We start from the raw sequence: 19,317 nt of genomic DNA, 5'->3' as shown, positions 1-19,317 counted from the left end.
CTTATTTGTGAAAGCAGCCAGGCAGCTGCCGCATCCTGGTGCCACAGCGCTCGTGCGCTCTGGGGGATGCTGCTGCCTGCGCCTTCAGAGGCTCCCATGCTCTTCTGGAGACTCTGGGGCCAGACTCTCTCTAGGATGCCTTCCAGCTTTCAGCTTTACTAGCTGAAAGCTCCACAATAAGAATGGGCACGTACCATTATAAAGCAGCAGCAGAGGCAAAAGAATGGACATCCACTTCTGCTCCATCCCCCAGTCTCTCATGGAAAACTTCCGCAGGGAATGTGCAAACAGGCACTGCAGACCAAACCAGGCACTCGAGTTACTGTTTTGCATATACCTTGCTTCGTTTCGTATTAAGCCTTCCCAAATTGATGGTCAGCCAAGCCTGTGAGCTGACCCCTTGTTGCACTGACTGCTGAGACCATCAGTGCCAACTGAGAGGAGATGGTGATTCGTGCCAAAGGGCCTCGGGTAAGGTGGCCACAAGCTGTTCTCATAGTGACAAGAGGGGACAGGGAATATACGGGCTGAAACTCCTCTGCAGAAGGGAAGAGCATTCCGCCCCCACCCCTCCTTCCTGGACAGGCTACTTCTATTAGGCTGGCCCCACAGAGTCACACAGAGGACCTCTCTGGGGACAGGCCACATGCTCCCAGCCATGCAACATCTGTAGATGACTGACTACAGCTTCTAAGGCAGGCCCTGGGGGTTCCCAAACAAAAGCCAAGGGAATGAGGCTAATAACTATGGTCAATAGATGTGTTTGTTTTCAAACATGTCCCTGAAGAAGGTATACTGATTGAGCCATGGGAGAAGTTTCTTTCAAGTACTTTAAAACATTACACATCTGTATGAAACAAAGGCCTCGAGGTTTTTTTGTTTTGTTTTTCTGTAATCTAACATATGCTATTGATTTTCTGGGCCTTCTGGACTTCCTGGGCCTATGGGCCATTTCTCCTGGTCTGTTAGGCTCAGGCTCATGTCTCCGGTTTATGAACATAATGAGTGCCCTGGGTGCCAGCTCTTTGAGCCCCAGAGTGTGGCAGCAACACCTCAGACACCAGAGATGCTTCACGAAACAGCAAGGATTTCTGCTGCCCAAATATAAACGGCAGTTCTCCACTTTCCTTTACTAAGGTCACTCAGGGAGCCCAGGGCACAGCCAGGACTGCAATCCCCAGCTCTCTGCGAATACTACTAGATTTCAGCAGCCATGTCCCACCCTCCATCCATGCCCAGGTCCCATTTCACTACCATCTCGCACTTTTCTCACGTGCTTGGCCCCCACGAGCCTGTGTCCTGCTGTGTACCGTCAGCTTGTGGAGCACCAAGTGACTGGGTGGCGACTGCAGTGGCCACCACTGCAAAGAGTCAACAGATCTCCTGAATGTCACACCCTCTGCATCAGCAAGGGGCAAGCAGCTGGTGGGCAGAACACCACCCTTCAGATGGCGCTCAGTACCAAAGCACATCCACTTCTCCAGTTTTAAATTCCCATCTGCACTGACGGGGGTGGCGCTCTGTGGGGAACACTTGTACTTTAAGGGTAAGCATTTCCCCCAAAGTCACAGGGTGCTTGTGGACACTGAACCCAGACCCCAAATGAGCCAGAAGCTTGCACTTCCAAACCCACTCATCTGAGGCCTGCCTGCTGAAAGGTCTGGTACGATTTCCCAAATGTAAAAACCCAAGAATGTGCTGTACCTTTGCCTGCATGCACAGAAGGTGGTTCAAACAAGTCAGGTGAAATGGCACACGGGTTAAATGACATGGTCTTTGCATTCTGACAAGCATTTACTTAAAAGTCAGGGATCTGTAATCACTATTACATTCTGTCATTTTTTTTGCCCGGCAGCGTCCTCACACACGTACAGAATACTTGGTAATATCAGGTTGGCCCACTGGATAGAGTGTCTCAGAGTTCAGATAAATCTCCTGTGTGGCTCATACGTCAGTAATCATAATTCATAAAGTAACTCTGCCCTTGTTAGGATCCTGACATGGTCTGTCAGGCAAACGGGACTTACAGTGACAATGAAGGTCAGCACCACGAAGACAAATCGGAACCAAATTTCCAACTGGGAAAATGCAGGGTCATAAGTCTTCCACTAAAATGCAAAGTAGGAAAATAATTTGAAAAATATATATGCATCTAAAAGGAAGTACATCAGATTAATAATAGTTCTCTCTAGATACGAGACTTTAATTTTAAATGTTCTCCTTCCTTACACTTTCTCACATATTCTAAAATTTTAACAGTACATTTTATTTTTATATTAAAGAGCACAGACTTTGAAAACCTTAATTACCAAACATTGAAAACAGTTTTAAATGGTTTACACTAATGATAAATCTGGCAGACAAATCTTTCTGTAATCACAAGAGCATTTGGCTTTTAAACCTGATATCAAAAATTAACGCTGTCAATCTCTTTATTAGAAAAGGCCATGCTTTCCATTAAAAGAAACAGATTTTTAAAAGATGCAAAAATGTGAGTACATAGGATGTTCTAAAAAAAAGATTACATGAAACAGAGAGACGTGAATCCGAAACCAAAAGCACAGTGGAACTACCGTGTCAGCTCTCAGGCTGAGTAGATTCTCTCCTATCAAGTGTCCACCTCACAGAGCTGAGGATGCAGGCACCGCATGCCAAAGGCAGCCAGGAGGCATCCCTTCTAGCCTCGGTCACCAGCCAGATTTATCACCAGACCCCAGAGCAGTGCACTGCACTGGGCCAATAAGCCCCACGGTGTTAATGCATGAAATTCAAATCACCTGAGCAATTAAAAAAATCTACTTGAGAACAGAGTTATAGACACGAGATTTACCTTACCTGAAATATTCAAAATACATATATACACACACAGATAAGTACACACACACACACACACACACACACACACACACACACACACACACAACTTAGGACACTGGGCAGGATGTAATGAGGGACAACAATCTCTGGCTGATGAGAGCGGTGCACCCTCTGGCTGCCTGAGCTGTGGTGGGAAGGGAGCCCAAGCAGAGTATCAAGAACACCCCTGCTGGCTGGGAGTCCAAGGAGACGATCCACTGGCGGCGACTCAAAGGACAGAGTACAGAGAGGAGAGCTGTAAGAGAAAGCCCTGGACGCCTGCCCCAGATTGTCCTGGTCACATTTCTACCTGGACACTGATGAGGGCATGAGTGTGAGTAAACTACCTGCCGTTGGGAGAAAAAAAATCTCTGAAAAGGATCACTGGCACTCACAGAGGGCCAGTAATGGTGTTTACTCCCAGACAGAAAAAACACACAGAGGGGCACAAATGCTTTTCCAGTGGTGGGGAAAAAGTAGCCTTAGATTTCATGCTGCTTTGGCCCTACTTAGTGAAGTTTAAAAGCAAGACCAAAAAAAAAAAAAAAAAAAAAATTAAGCCCTTTCCAAGTAAGCTGACAACATCCCAGAACAAAGCTCAAGGATTATTGACAAGAATACAAAATCTAACATCAATCATATCTGGTATTAAATAAAAAAAAATACCACACATGTAACACTGTGTCAACTATACTCAAAAAAAGAAATAACGGAAAAAAAAAATACCAAACATGTAAAAAACAAGAAAAATCAAACCATAATGAGGAAAAAATTCATCAATCAAAACTGCCCCAGGAATCACAGGTGGTCTAGAATTAGCAGATAAGGACAGTGAGAAGCTGGAGGAAAGTCTGAACATGTGAGGGAGACACCTGGAAATGGAACAAGAGCAGAATAGACACTGGGAGATGAGAGGATGTGGAGACATGACAAGAGAAGGGATTTTAAATGAACTGGAGCAAAAAATAAACAGAGCATCAGTAAGTACGAGACAACATCAAATGGCCTGATAGATGCATATTTAGATTTCTTGGGGACGGGGTGAGCAAGAGGGCAAAACAAAATATTTGAAGAAATAATGAGCAAAACGTTTCCAAATTTAATGAGAACTACGAAATCACAAATCCAAGAACTCAATGAACCCTATGTAAGAAAAACATGAAGAAAAGTACACCAAGGAACACCAAAATCAAATTGTTTAAATCAGTAAAAGAGAAAAATGTTAAAAGTGGGGGTAGAGGGGGACGGGAGGAGCATCAGCACAGGGGTCAAAGATAAGGACAGCAGATTTCTTGCCAGAAACATGTAGGCCAGAAGACATTCTCAAAGTGCTGCAGATTGAAATCGCAACCCAATACCACCGTACACCTATGAGAATGGCCAAAAGTAAAAACACAACCATACGGAACATTGACGGGAATGTGACGCAATTGGAGCTCTCTGATACAGAGCAGGTAGAACGTACTGTACAACCACTTTGGGAAAAGTCTGTCAGTTTCTTAAACAGTCAAACACACCCCTAACCATATGACCTAGCCACTCCGATCCTAGAAATTCACCCAAGAGAAATGAAAGTACATGTCCATACAAAGACTTATACATTGATGTTCACAGCAGCTTTATTTATAAGAGCCCTAAAACGGAGACAATCTAAGTGTCCATCAACAGGTAAATGGATAAATAATTTCTGCTGTGTCCACACACTGGAATATTACCCAGCAACCAAAAGGAATGAACTGATACACCCAACATCATCAATTAACCTCAAAATAATTATGCCGAGTGAAAAGATTGTGTTTATATAAAATTCTAAAAAAAAAATACAAATGAATCTGTAAGGAGAACAGATTAGTGGTGACTGGAGGAGAGAAGGTAAGAGGAGGAAGGGACATGAGGGAAATTTCAGGGAGTAAGGGGGTATGCATATTATCTTGATTGTGGTGACTGCTTCCCAGATATGTACATATGTCAAAAGGGATCAAATATTATACTTTAAATATGTGCACTACACTATATGTCAATTATACTTCAATAAAGCCATCAAACAAAACCCAACAATTAACAATCAATGAGAAAGTAGAGATCATAATAGTGATTAAGGGCATACGAATTTTGAAGTCAGAGACTCAGGTTCAAATCCCAGCTCTTCCAGTTCCTAGTTGGGCAACTAACTCAGTCTCAGTAAACGTCAGATTTCTCTTCCACAAAATGGGGATACTTTTATCTACTTTGTAGATTTGTCATAACATTTAAGTAAGATGATGCTTATAAAAAGCTTAGCATGGTGCCTGGCAAACAGAAGTTCAATAAATAATAGCTGCTATTATAAATCTGAAACATAATGCAACTATTATGATCATTGCTGTAGCATTTCCACTTTAAATAGTATCATTTACAACATGATCACAGTAGCAATTATGAGCACTCATGGGGGAGGGGTATCGATGCGAACAGAATATTCAAATAGAAAAAAGTACAATACGTATCTTAGTTGAAAAAACAGATTGTAAGGCATAATCAAGAAGAGAAAGAAAAAGTGTTAATACCAGGCGAAAATTCACAAAATACGTTTAAAGTAGCAGTGAAGAAAGTAAGGTTTTCACCTTCAAAGGACTGAAACTCTTCAAAAAGAAAATAACTCTGGACCCCCTACTAAAGGAGGGCGATTCTGTTTTAAAGACTGTAAGAACAGTATAAAACAACTCACTTTCAAAATTAACACTAGCAAACAATGCTTTATCCAATAGCTAGAGCTAAACGTAAAACACACACTTTAGTTCTAAGCTAAGAGCTCACAGGAAAGAGGAGGAAGGTGAGGTGGAACAAAGAAAGTGCTCAATTGTGGCTTCACAGTTTTGCCCTGAGCACTGGGCTGACAGCTGGTGCACGCTGGACACTCAAAACTGTACTGCACTCAATCCAGTCTCCCTTTGCTCCTGCTGTACCTTCTCCTGTCCTTCCTGACCCAGGGAGACCACGTCCACATCGCACTTCTCTCTGCGAGGCTGCCTTCCTTCGCTAGCAGCAGCTGAGAGGAATCCCCTTCGTGTTCCTTGGAAACCAGATGAGACTCACGGCTCAGTCTGGCATTCACATTAATGCCAAGGGCTTGCAAAGTCTTTCTTTTCCTTTGAGTGAGCCGAAGAAGAATACAGGAAGTTCAGAGAACATGGCCTTGGCCCCTCCACCTCAGACAATGGATCCAGTGATGCCAGGCCCACAGGGATTCTGTCCATCGGCTGGCCAGGGCCTGCACCAGCGCCGTGGTTAGGACCGCAGCCACTGCATGGACCTCACTCTACGGAATTAGGGGGTTTTGGTTTTGCATTTACTTTTAAATGTGAATATGTATATTTTAAATTAAAAGGAAATAAGTAAAAGGAAATAAACAGAATAAAATCTCAGGAAACACTCAGGCTCTAGACATTTACTGTGAAATCTTAAGCCATCGATCCATTCACTGGCATGTGCGTCAAGGTCCTTTGGCCTTGACAAAGCCGTCTTTGTCCTTTCAGAGACTGGGCTCACCCTGCAATACCACAAACTGACTTTGGAACAAGTATCCATTTTATATGCTAGACCACTTCTCCCTAATCAAAATCTACAGAGGTTTGGTCCAGTTTTTCCATTCATCCATTCAACATTTGTTGGGCACCTACTCTGACTATATGCAAGCAAGTATGTCGTCAAATACGATGTAGACATGAAACATCTAACAAAATCACTAAGAATGCTACCAGGAGCTACTCCAGGAGCTCTGGCGGAGAACATATACTCTATAACATCCCTCAAGTCTTTTGACTAGGAAAGCCACAAGGACACACAGGGGTGGGGCCGCATCGGGGTGCAGGCTGTGCAGGTCTGTGGTACTCCCAGCAACCTAGTGGAACTGGTTACCAGACGTGTATTCACAGCCCGGGTTTCCAACGCTTGAAAACCAATGTAAAAGATTATATATGGAAATATTTGCAGGGGAAGAACTTTTGTAACTTGTCCTATGAGATCAACCTATCAACTGTGATCCAAGAATCCAGTCAGTGCTTATCAAAGTGCTGCCTGCTGCCAGGCCTCTCAATTCACACGGAAACTGGAGGGCGGCCACTGGACAGAAAACTGAAGGACTTGGGAACGTTAGCTGTTATTTTAATCTCATCCCCCAGTGAAAGGCTGTGGCTTAGGAAGAAAAAGGAGGAAATGAAATGAGAACAGCTGACTGCAGTGTCACTCAAGAATCAGCCAGAAGGGCACTTAATTAGAGGGGAAAATGCCCAGTTGGCCCTGAGGACACAGGGAGTGGATGTGACTCCATCCAAACGTGTAGAGGTGCTCAGAAAGCTCAGGAGAAAATGAGAGGAAAGTGAGTAAAAGCAATCTGCACCATCTCTAAAGTCTACACTCCCCTGCATATGCAGAACATGGCCAATAAAACAAACTTTTTGAAAAAAAAAAACACAAGAGGTCAGTGGTATCTCTCACATACCTGGAAGGCCTGCAGGGTAGTCTTGACTTGAACGTGGTAATGGGATATGGGCAAGACATACTCAGAAGAACAAGAGCTGATAGACGCAGAGACGGAAGAGCGGTCACTCTACTTCAAGCAGATATGAAGGTAGATGGAAATCAGTGAACTAGGTGTTCAGAGAGTACGGAATGAGAGTGAAAGGAGTGAAATCAAGCTTCTCAAAGTGAGGGTACGTGGCCTCAACAACAGAAGATAAAACCCACAGAGCAGGCAAGATGGGAAACAGCATCAACTACCTAGGTGTCTGCTAAAGGACACACATGTTCTGCCGAAAGCACAGTGTGTGAACACTTGGGGCCTGTCCTCGTGACGATTCTCTCTCCCAGCAGGTTGGAGTAGCAACCAGGGTAATTTTCACCCTGAACACAGCTTCCCCCAAGGAGAAAGAGCTGGGGACGCCCAGGGGAAGGTGCCGCCACCACACACGGGGAGAACACGGAACTCGAGTCTCCAAACGCCACAGGTTTCCTAGGAAACACCAAACAACAGGAATGGAAGCCCTCAGGGTCAGGGTCAAATTCTGCCAAAGCAGCAAGGACTGTCTAAAGAAATCTGGTTAAATAGGCACCAACCTGATGAGCTCTGATTTTTAAAGTGCACCACACATCTTGTTAAGTTTTTACTGAAAGGTAACGTACCTATGAAAACCTGTGTGCGTACCCTAGGTGTACAACTCAATGAACTGTCACAGATGGAACACACCAGTGTGGACGGCATTCCAATCAAGAAACAGCATCACAGCGCCCCAGAAGTCCCTCCCCACACACCCCCTTTAAGTCACTAACCCATTTGAGTAACACTAATCTGGATTTAACAGCACAGATTCATTTTGCCTGTTCGTATAACTTACATAATTGGAATCACACACTGTGTGCTATTTTGTATTTGGCTTATGGTATTCAACATCATGCTTCTGAAAAATCATCCCTAAGGCCACGTGTAGGTATAACCACTCCACCTCACTGCCGTACATACTCCATTACAAGAATGGACGTGCCACTGCGAGATTCCTTTTACTGATGGCTGCAGTTAGTAGCTATTAAGAACCATGTTGCTAAGATATGCACATGAAATGCATGTCTCCTGACCGATGTTTGTATAGTTCTGTTGTATCAGTTTGCACTCCCACCAGCAGAGTACAACAGCTCTGGCTGCTAGGCATCCTTGCCAGCTTCAGCATCTTTTTGACTTTGTTATTTTAGCCATTCTGCTGCATGTACAATAGTATCACTGACATACTTCTTAAAAGTATTTCATTTGTTATACTTGGTTCACTTCCGAAAAGGAAATGAAGTCAGCTTATAATAAAAAGATTAGATAGGAACAATTTTTAAAGTTTTTTAAAATGCAGAATTGTAAAGAAAGAGGGCAAATAATTATACCAGAAACCTATATCAGGATGTTAGTAATTGTCACAGTTCAGCATAAAACTGGTTTCTGAAATTTCCAGCAGCTAATAGTGAAAGTCAAATGTGACGAGCTATATAGCTCAGTCTCTAGTAGAAGGAGTTTATTACAAATGGTCAAAAGGAGTTCTGTTTGGAGGTTTAGATCAGTGTTCACAACATAATGGATACTTTTCAACCACAGTTTCATAAAAGATACAGAAATACTTTGGGTAAGGTTCTGATGTCTCAGTGCATCTCTGTACAAGGTTTAGACATAACACTAAATTGTAATTTGCTGAGGTAGCTTCAATAACTAAGCTTCTCAGAGTGAATTGCCAGAGGGTATCTTGGACTTTCCCTTTCAAATATTGGTTGTCTTAGGAGCCTTTAAGAAAAATAATTTTCTCTTCTGATTATAAAGGTAATAAAAAGCTCATTAAAACACACATACATACACACGGGCACCTGGGTGGCTCAGTCATTTAAGCATCCAACTTTAGCTCAGGTCACGATCTCAAGGTTCAGGAGTTCAAGCCCCGCATCAAGCTCTGTGCTGATGGCTCAAGCCTGGAGACTGCTTCGGATTCTGTGTCTCCCTCTCTCTTTGACCCTCTGTCCACCCCCTCCCCCACCTCTCAGAGATAAATAAACATTAAAAAAAAAAAAAAAACAGAAGAAAAAAGAAAACAGTAAACCTACCACCCAAGTATAGCTTTCTAGAGTTTTCTATAATGAAAAATATTAATCAACACTTAATTCATACACTCTTTTCCTTTTTTAAAATCAATAGCAGTTTGTAATATTTATTCTATTTAGTGACTAGTTCATTATTTTAACAGCTATAGAAAAACTAATATATTTACTTAACCAGAACTCCACTGAAATAGAGATTACCCCCAACTTCCTGGTACAAAAAATAGAAATTTTTGTATACATTTCTAATTCTTTCCTTAGAATAAATTCACAGAAGTAGAGTTGCTAGGTCAAAAAAGAATATGCACATAAAGGTTCTTCTAAACCACAAAACTGTCCCAAACACTGAAATCAATTTATACCCCCATTAACCTGTATGAGAGAATGTCTGTCCTTGGATCTCACTGACCCTAAATGTTATTTTTCTTGTGGGTGTTTTTACCATTTTCTAGGTTAAAAAAAGACATTTCTAGGAGTGCCTGGGTAGCTCATTTGGTTAAGTGTCTGACTTTGGCTTAGGTCATCATTTCGCAGTTCTTGAGTTTGATCCCTGTGTCAGGCTCTGTGCTGACTGCTCAAAGCCTGGAGCCTGATTCGAGTTCTGTGTCTCCTCCTCTCTCTGCCCCTCCCCTGCTCACACTCTGTTTATTTTTGAGAGAGAGAGAGAGACATTTAAAAAAAAATTTTTTTTAAAGATACTTCTTTCTGAATTCTCTGACCCTTCGGTTTATAAGGAAAAACACGATTTCATAAGTCTGTTGGCCATGTGAGTTTCTTAATTTGTGCAGTGCTATGGTGTTATCCTTCTATTCAGCCCATATATATTTATTACAAGCCTTACTGTTGCCAGGTACACTGTTGGGTACTGGGAATACAGAAATGTACAAAAATGTAGAAAAATCTATCCCTCACAAATCCCGAGGGTTGTATGTATCAGCATTCTGGACTTACTGACGAGCACCACCCAAAACAAATCTCTGCCCGTTAGCATCATTCAAGGTGAGCTGTTCTGATGGCCACTTCCTCACTGACTCCTCCGGTGAGAGCACATCACCTGCCTTCTTTAGCAACAGTGGAATGACATGTACCAAGTTTATCTGAAATATGTATCAAATTATTAGGGAAGAAGTCTGAGAAGAAATAAAATAGATACAAAAGATGGAAGGAGAGAATCTCAATCAAAAACAAACAAGAGAGTCCAAACCCATGTAACAGGGTGAGGGTCAACTAAGCCTGGGGGAGAGCTGCTGAGAACTTCGGGAAAGGCCTTCAGGGGGTGATGCTTCTATAAAGATGGAAAGGAGAGGCCCCCTTTCTGAGAAACCTGGTGCTCTTTGCTTTCTGCATTCTTGATTCCAGGTAGTTCTGAAATAGCACAGCCTAAAGCACAGAGGGTCAGAACAGGACTGGTATGGCTGAGCTTGGGGCATCTGTCTCAGACCCCGTGGATTTGAGGACGCAGGCAGAATGCTAACCAGATTTTCTGAGGACAGAGTTCTAGGAAATCTCTCATACAATAAAGAACAGAACCCAGATTCAAACTCAAAAGATCAGGAGAGGCTGGACCAAGAAGCCAAAGCCGCTGAAAAGGAATTCAACTGTGCTGACTGCCAGCTAAGAGCCTGGAGCCTGTTTCAGTCTGTGACTCCTTCTCTCTCTGACCCTCCCCTGCTCACACTGTCTCTCTCTCTCTCTCACTCTCCTAGAAATAAATAAAACATAAAAAAAAAAAAAAAAAAGGAATTCAAGAGCAAAGTGTTAAGGACCGAGCAGAGTTGTTACAAACCAAACGCAGAAGCAGAGAATGAAAAAGACCAGACTCAACAGCAGTTACGGTGGAAAAAGTACAAGGGGTCCTCACCAGCCGGCAATGCCCCGCCGACAGGTGTGGCGGCTGCCAGAGGAGCCAGCTGTCTGGTCCCAGCAGCACCTGGAGGGCCACCTGCTCCTTCTGCTTAACAAGCAGCAGCTGCCTTGGGCCAGGCTGACGGGGGCAGTCACAGAAAGGAAACCTAGGAGCCACCCCCAGGGCCACGTCAAGGAAAAACCTCAGAAGGGCCGAGACAACATTTTTAAGTATCCGCAGAACTACCACATAGGTAAAGAATAAAAGTCACTTTTGCGTAGTCCAGAGACAGGAAGTGAAAACGTAAGTAACAGGAATGTAACAACAGGTGCCATTTGTTGAGCACCTACAATGAGCAGGCACTGTGCAGGATTCCAAGCCCAGCCGACCCCCAGAAGCCCCCCGGGAAAATGGGGACCACAGGCGCCAGCGTAGTGGTGGGGCGGGTGAGGCCGTACGAGTCAAGACTGCGGAAGAGGCCTACACACAAACCTCTCAGGAGAGGCTGCCCATCCGTCCAAATAAAAGCCCGCACATGAACGTTCACAGCAGCCTTATTCATAAAATCCCCAAGTGGAAACACCCCAAAAGCCCACCAACCGAAGTGCAGACACACAGAATGCAGTACAGCCACACAGTGAAACGTTACGCAGCACAGAGAGAATGAAGGGCTGATGTCCTCCAGGGCACAGATGAACTCTGAAAACTCTCTGCTTCACGAGAGAAGTCAGTCACAGAAGACCACACATAGTATGAATCCAGTCACATGAAACATCCCCAACAGGCTAACCCACAGAGACAGAAAGAAGGTGAGTGACTTCGCAGCCCCTCGGGGGCCGGGGGAGGGAGGAGTGGGGAGTGACTGCTCCCAGGCTGCTTCTGGGGATGTGAGGTCTAGATCAATAAAAGGCTACTCTTCAAAAGGAGCCCATTACCACCTTCATTTGATCCACATGCTTTGTGGGGCAGCTAGTTTACAGATAAGAAACAGGCTCATGGTGCCAGGATCTAAACTAGCTCAAACCCGTACTCCTGGTCATGATGCTGGTTACACCGTGGAACAAACGAACGGAAGGAACAAAGAGGGTGATTTTATCGGGGCACAAGACCAGAAAGCCCAACCGTGCGAGCTGCACACCGGGAGGGCTGTGTGCAGGGCCCGCACCTCACTACGGGCCCCTGTGGGGCCCGAGGGCGGCTCACAGGCGCGGCCGAGGGGGTCCCGCCTTGTTCTTCTACCAGCAGGGTTCACCTGACAACCTCTTCCTGACCTTCCGACTGGAAGGCTACTCTCTATTCTCTCTGTTCTAAATCTCAGAACACCACAAAGGCTTTCCAATTTCATACTGTTCCTTTAAGCTATTCTTGCTTCTGTATATTCATGAAATTATGGTTTCCCTATAGTTTTTAAAAGCCATGTGTGTCCTCCCTAGTCCAAATAACAGGATTTCAGCGCCGAGATCTACGTCCATCATCTGGCACAAGGCTGGGAGCTCAACAAGCCTCGGAGACCCGGAGGGCAGCTGGCATACTTACTGTAAAGTTCATTTCCTTGATGGCCAGCTTCAGGTTTTCGAATCCCACAGTCACGGTATACTGAGTGTAATTCAAGTAGCCGAGGTGAGCCACAATAATTTCTGCACACTTCTGCGAAGACACAAGGAAGAGCTGGGTCTTTAAAGCAAGCAAGGCTGGCTCCCCCACCAACTGGCCCACGAAGTCACACACTGCAATGACCCATGAGTATGGAGAACCATCTCCAGGGAACTCGCCAGAGCCCAGAAAAATGCAGACACCAGCCAAAAACAGTTCTCAGGAAGAAAGGACCAAATGGGTATTTGTGGAAACAAACAATACACGATTTACAATCATTAGAAGCTTCCTACTTTGGATGATTCAAAATAGTGTCACCTGCATAAAAAAGGTAACTACACAACCCAAACCAGACTCTCGCACAAACACATTAGCACAAGGGACGTGTGTGTGTGTGTGTGTGTGTGTGTGTAAGCCAAGACACAACAAATCAGAACTCCCCACCCCCTAGTGTCACTCTCCTCCCTGCTCACTTCCACAGCTGCTGCACAATATATGGAGTGGACCGTGCATCCCCTCACCCCAATGCCCTCCTTCCTACGTGGAGCCCCTGTAGTCTCTGTTAGGAGGTCAGGCCACACCCAAGACAGTGGGAACAATGGCTAGTGTGATCACACAGGTGTGTGCACACATCTGTCTGCCAAGAGCCCCCATCTTCCCTCTTGTACCATTAGGAACCAGCTCCCCTCTATTCACGGGGGTGGTGGAGCCCTCACTCCGGATGGGGATGTGAACTCAGTGGCTGGGTAGGCAGTGAACCTGGCACAGCCATGCCGCCTGGCACACCCCTCGGAAGTTCTCTCCGTGTCTGACAGAGCACAGTCTCTGGGTGGCACCCGTGACAGCTATGGCTTTGAACAAGGCAGTCGCCCCTACCACTGATCAAAGGCTCCCAAGCCGGGAATGTCTGAGGTCAGGGTAGGAACACAGATCTGGGTGGTCACAAGCAGCCTTCAAAAGATATGAGGACGGGGCACCTGGGTGGCTCAGTCGGTTCAGCGTCTGACTTCGGCTCAGGTCATGGTCTCAGTTTGTGGGTTCGAGCCCTGCGTCGGGCTCTGTGCTGACAGCTCAGAGCCTGGAGCCTGTTTCGGATTCTGTGTCTCCCTGTCTCTGACCCTCCCCTGCTCACGCTGTCTCTCTCTCTCAGAAATAAATAAAACATTAAAAAAAAATTGAAAAGATACAAGGACAATCTGAAGGCAAGGGGTGCTGGCCTAAGGGCCAGGAAAGAAGTCAGAAGAGGCTGGTGTGCGTGTCGTTCCTGGTCTCAGCAAACCCAAATCCACCTTTCGTTCCCGAAAGTCGGGTCACAGGAGGAACAAGTCGGAACCTGCAGGGATGTTTAAGTTGACAAGACAGTTATATCTCAGGCTGTACATGTCTTCAAGCTTAAAAAAGCTACAGCGAGCCCACCTGACGATCTGGGAGGGAGGGGGGTCTAAGTTCAGGCCGTGGTTCCTGCACTGATTACAATGTGCTTGTGTGATCACTTGGTGAGAGCCACCTGGTGTGGACCACTTGCTACCCAAGGGAGACAATGTTTTCTCTTCACATCAAGGCAAAGGCAGCATAAAGGGTGGCTGATATCTCTATAACATAAAAAAAAAATCCCATCTTTTTTTTAAGTCAGGGCAATGCTCCTGAGAAGGCTAGGGAGGGACCTGAACAGAAAACAGAAGACAGAAGTCCCCAAGGCGACACAGTGTAAACTGCAGCAGGGCCACCAGCAGGAGAGGGGAGACGCTATGGCACAAAGGGCCGCTGTCAAGTGCACGGTGTGGCGGGCACTCCTGCCAAGGAGAAACAGTGCAGGCAAGCAGCCTGGCGGGCGGCCCGGCACTATACACGGTGACTGCGTCTTCCTAGTCGGCCTGAGAACTTTCCCGATTTAAAACGGAAAGTCCCCCATCCCCAGGAACTCCTCAGTCCTCACAAACCAGAAAGATCAGTTCCAGCAGCCTCAGGACGAAGTTCCGGATCACCTGCTCCGCACGAGAAGGAGCAAGGCCAGGGGCCCAGGCGCCAGCTGCGGGCGGACCAGCCGGCCCAGGGGTGCGGGCGAAGCTGCTGCCGGTGCAGAGGTCCTTGCACACNCATGGCGGGGGGGGGGCCCGGGGTCACCCCCACGCAGGCGCTCACACACGGCATTCGACTGGATCCTCGCCACTTTACGAGGACGTCGGGGAGGGCGAAACCGCACCCTGCAGTCAAGGAGACCACGGCAGAGGCCGGCCCAGCCCTGCTCCCGTGGGCGGTCACGGAGGAGGCAGGGTGAGGAGGAGGCAGTCACTTGTGGGGTTTCCCGAGCAGCACCTGCCAGGCCCTCGAGGCCGACCCAGCTGCCGCAAGGTCCCAGGGGACAGACGGCGGCAGGGAGGAACCGCAGATGGGGCCCGCCAGCCAACAGAGCCCTTGCCGCCTGAACCCCTCCTGCCAGGACGAACGGCCCTGCTCTGCTCCTCCGAGCCGGACGGTGCGCGGCTGTGGAGGACCCGCGCCGTGCGGTAAAAGAGCACAAGCTGAAATCCTGGCCCCTTCTCACGAGTGTCACCTCAGGCAAGTGCTCTGACCTCACGAAGCCCCAGCTTCTTACCTAACTTGGGGCTCTGCTAACAGTGCCGGCTCCGTGGGGGGCCCGCTCTGGGGACTGAAGGAGACACCTGACTGCACGGAAAGCCGGGCACGAGGCCTGCCCGGGAAACCACTTTCCCAACCCTTCCCTCCGATGCGTTCCCGTTTCTGATGGTCCCCCTGTTCTCCAGGCCACCTGTGGAGCCCCAGGGGCCTCCCTGCTCTATACAGGGGGGTTCTAGCTCCGACTCGGGTTCCGACAGAATACGATGCCAAAACATTATCAGGAGCGAGGGCTCCTTTCTCACTTTGGACCACCAGGTTTCCTAACCCACAACCACACAGTGCGCCCGAAAGTAGGCATGCAAGCAAGCAGGCCACTCTTCCTAAGGGTCCTGGGCCTCAGCCCCCATGGGAGGATCGCAGTGTTCATCATGGGGCTGACGCTCGAGACCCTGGCAATTCAGGATGACCACGAACAGCAGCAGACTTCAGAGACGACAAGCACCCCGTGAAGAGTCATCTGTAGACACACCAGGCGTCGTATAGGGGTGCCTGTATCATGTGTGCATGCGTGTAAATTTTGTAAGAATTTATAAGGGTATCCGTGTATAGAGTTCTAGCTCTGACTCTTGGGATTCCGGGAGAATATGGTGCCAAAATCAAGAGTGAGGGTTCCTTTTCCACGCCTCCACTGACTGGTGTGACTCGATGCTTCTACTAAGAGAGCACGTGTGTAAAAGTGCAGCGCAGTGAAGCATCATGGCCAACTGAACGCACTCACCCCCGCACAGGTGAGGGTCCTTGTCCGATTGTGGACCTTGTTGTGAATGAACATGGTGGTTCCATCTTGAGCTACACCGTCGACTTTAACAGTCATGAGAAAGCTCGTCTGAATAGATGTTTCTACAGGAGAAAGAAATTCCGCGTCAGAGACCGCGTCAGGCACTGTCACACTGGCAAAGGTCCTTCGACCGCCTCAGCCTCGGCACGTTTGAAAACCTCACATGTCTCAGCACAGTAAAGGCTTTCCTTGAGCTTCTACTCCCAACCTGTTACCCAGGGGCCTGTGTAAAAACCTTCATTCCAGGGGCGCCTGGGTGGCTTAGTCGGTTAAGCGTCCGACTTTCGCTTGGGTCATGATCTCGCGGTTCGTGGGTTCGAGCCCCGCGTCGGGCTCTGTGCTGACTGCCGGCTCAGAGCCTGGAGCCTGTTTCAGTCTGTGACTCCCTCTCTCTCTGACCCTCCCCTGCTCACACTGTCTCTCTCTCTCTCCTGGAAATAAAGAAAACATTAAAAAAAAAAATTAAAAAAAAAACAAAAAACAAAAAAACCTTCATTCCAGATTCATCAGTTTTGGTTCACAAAAGGGCAAGTACTTCATGGCTAATGAAATTTTATTTTTTAATTCCCCATGTAAACGTTAAACTTTACACCAAAATAAAGTCAGATTTATTTTTCTGTTTCTATAATTTATTATTTTTCTGTTTTTATGTACACTGTTGAAAAAAAATCAGAGAATAAAAAATACTAATCCCAGGGCACCTGGGTGGCTCAGTCGGTTGAGTATCTGACTTTGGCTCAGGTCATGATCTCACAGTTTGTGGGTTTGAGCCCCACATCAGTCTCTGTGCTGACAGCTCAGAGCCTGGAGCCTGCTTCAGATTTTGTGTGTGTCTCTCTCTCTCTGCCCCTCCCCAGCTCATGCTATCTCTGTCTCCCTCTCTCTCTCTCTCTCAAAATAAATATTTAAAAAAATAAAACACTTATAATCCCATCAGAGATAACCATAATTAACATGCTGTGTTGATCCTTCCAGACCATTCTCTAGACAGAAAAATACACAGTAATGCCAAATTTATTTGTGCTTTATAAAATGTTATAAGGAAGTGGGGCGCCTGGGCGGCTCAGTCAATTAAGTGTCTGACTCTTGGGCTTTGGCTCAGGTCACGATCTCACGGTTTCATGAGTTCCAGCCCCACGTCAGGCTCCGTGCTGACCATGCGGAGCCTGCTTGGGAGTCTTTGTCTCCCTCTGTCTCTGTCCCTCCCCCATTTGCACTATCTCTGTCTCTCTCAGAAAAAACTCTAAAAAAATAATAAAATGTTATAAAAAGGGATTAATTTTTTTTTTGAAATATACTTTTTTTCATTTAATTCACTGTGGTCATGGGTTTATCTTTTCAAATTCTTTCTCAACCAAAACACCTCGTCTGATCACAGAACATGGAAAATAATGCGGGCGACCATTTCCTCAGTCCCCACCAGATGGTACTAACTGGTGCCGCTCTGGACAGAGCTGATGCGTCATAAACTGTGGGCGCCCCCAGCCAGGGCTTCTCAGCCTCAGCACCACTGATACTTTGAGGCCCGACGATCGGTTGTCGGGGGGCCGCCATGCACTACGGGAAATTTAGCAGCATCCCTGGCCTCCTCCCTCTAGATACTAGTAGTATCCCACCTCCCCAGTGGGGACAACCAAAATGTCACCATGTTCCTCAACACTGCCAAGCGTCCCTGGGGTGCGGAACCATCACCTCAGGGCATCAGAACTTAATTCTCTCCCAGGACCCCATGGAAAAAGGCTGCTGTAGCAGCACCTATGCTGTGCAGCCACTGAGCTCAGCTGATGAGTGCTCCCTGCGAGCTGACCGGTGCTGACTTACTTCTAACCTACCCTGGAAGACACTGGCAGACTTTTAAGGGGCTTCCAATTTGTTGCTAGTATAAATAATGACCATCCTTTTGATCCACCTTTGAACGCTTGTTCAAAGACTTTAAAGCTCCCTCAATCTTTCAAATATGGTGCAATGTACAAAGACAAATCATTCCAAAATGCCAGACTTCATACCTTTTGATTGATCCAACTCAACAACACATGTCAGCCACAGTTGCTGATTATACGTAGACAGTGGATTTGAAAGTATCTGAATTGGCTTCAGCTAAGGCAAAAAGAAAAAAAAAAGTTAAGTAACCCATAGGACCTTTTCATTCAGTCCATCTTAATACACAAAATTTACATTTAGTCACAAAGGTTGGTGTGTTAGCTCACAAATGTGTGGCTTCCCTTTAGACAACGGAAGTGAAATTCTCCCTCAAGAAAAAGGGAGGACTTTCTACTGCAGTCACCTCTGTCTCAGGAGCACCTCCGATGCCCACCACCTGCAGCCTTGGGATCACATTCCTACTTAAATACCAAGAAAAGGCCATCTTGGAGAAAAAAATTAAAAGCACATATGATGTGTTATGATAATAAAGGACATCAAAGATGTCTCGGTACCAATCTGCCAGACCTGTTGCTGGGAGAGGCCAATTGTTTTCAGCTTTAGCAAAGTCTTAACACCCCTGGAGAGAAAAATTAGAGGGGATTCTTGCCAAGAATACTTCTGCCAATGACACTTCCAGCAGTGTCTGCTGAAAACCCTAACACTGGCTTCCGGCAGCCATGCGATACAGAGAACACTGTGTAAGCGTTTGGAACCCACCCAGGGTCCCAAAGAAATACATTATTTGAATGTGTAGCCTTTGCATGTAAATATGTCATTGTGTTTTAAACTCCCGACGCCCAAAGTCGTGCCCGAAGCCATCGAGGCTATGACACCTACCAGGGGGTCTAGCATCTTGCAGGGCAAGTGGGTCTGGTGGGAAGGCTGCTATTGTTAGTGTCAGAAAAGGACTTACATCCTCAGAGACAGAAATTTTAAAAAGACCAAACTGTGGTCAGGAAGCTCCATGACTGAACCTCTTCAGATCAGACCCTCAGGGCAGGAAATAAAGAAAATAAGCACAGACGTCAAGGGCTAACCGGGGGGCCCTTTCAAACTAGAATAAGAAGGGGAAAGAATT

General features: G+C 46.4%; 1 protein-coding gene across 2 annotated transcripts in view; it reads right to left on the bottom strand.

The window, feature by feature from the left end:
* The window catches only part of TMEM181 (transmembrane protein 181), a 50,556-nt gene that overhangs the window by 12,779 nt on the left and 18,460 nt on the right, over nt 1–19,317 (bottom strand). For both annotated transcript variants that reach the window (XR_013332990.1, XM_077755124.1), the window contains exons 4-8: nt 18,323–18,413; nt 16,257–16,378; nt 12,842–12,952; nt 2,028–2,108; nt 195–294 (exon numbers count right to left, since the gene is read on the bottom strand). Coding sequence is in view for 1 of the 2 variants with exons in the window: in XM_077755124.1 (XP_077611250.1) it covers nt 195–294; nt 2,028–2,108; nt 12,842–12,952; nt 16,257–16,378; nt 18,323–18,413 (505 nt within the window). In the remaining variant the exon portion in view is untranslated. The remainder of the gene's footprint in view (nt 1–194; nt 295–2,027; nt 2,109–12,841; nt 12,953–16,256; nt 16,379–18,322; nt 18,414–19,317) is intronic.

This window comes from Crocuta crocuta, unplaced genomic scaffold (assembly GCF_008692635.1).
Source record: "Crocuta crocuta isolate KB4526 unplaced genomic scaffold, BGI_CrCroc_1.0 scaffold11, whole genome shotgun sequence".
Lineage (NCBI taxonomy): Eukaryota > Metazoa > Chordata > Mammalia > Carnivora > Hyaenidae > Crocuta > Crocuta crocuta.
This window is presented reverse-complemented; position numbering and strand designations above follow the sequence as displayed.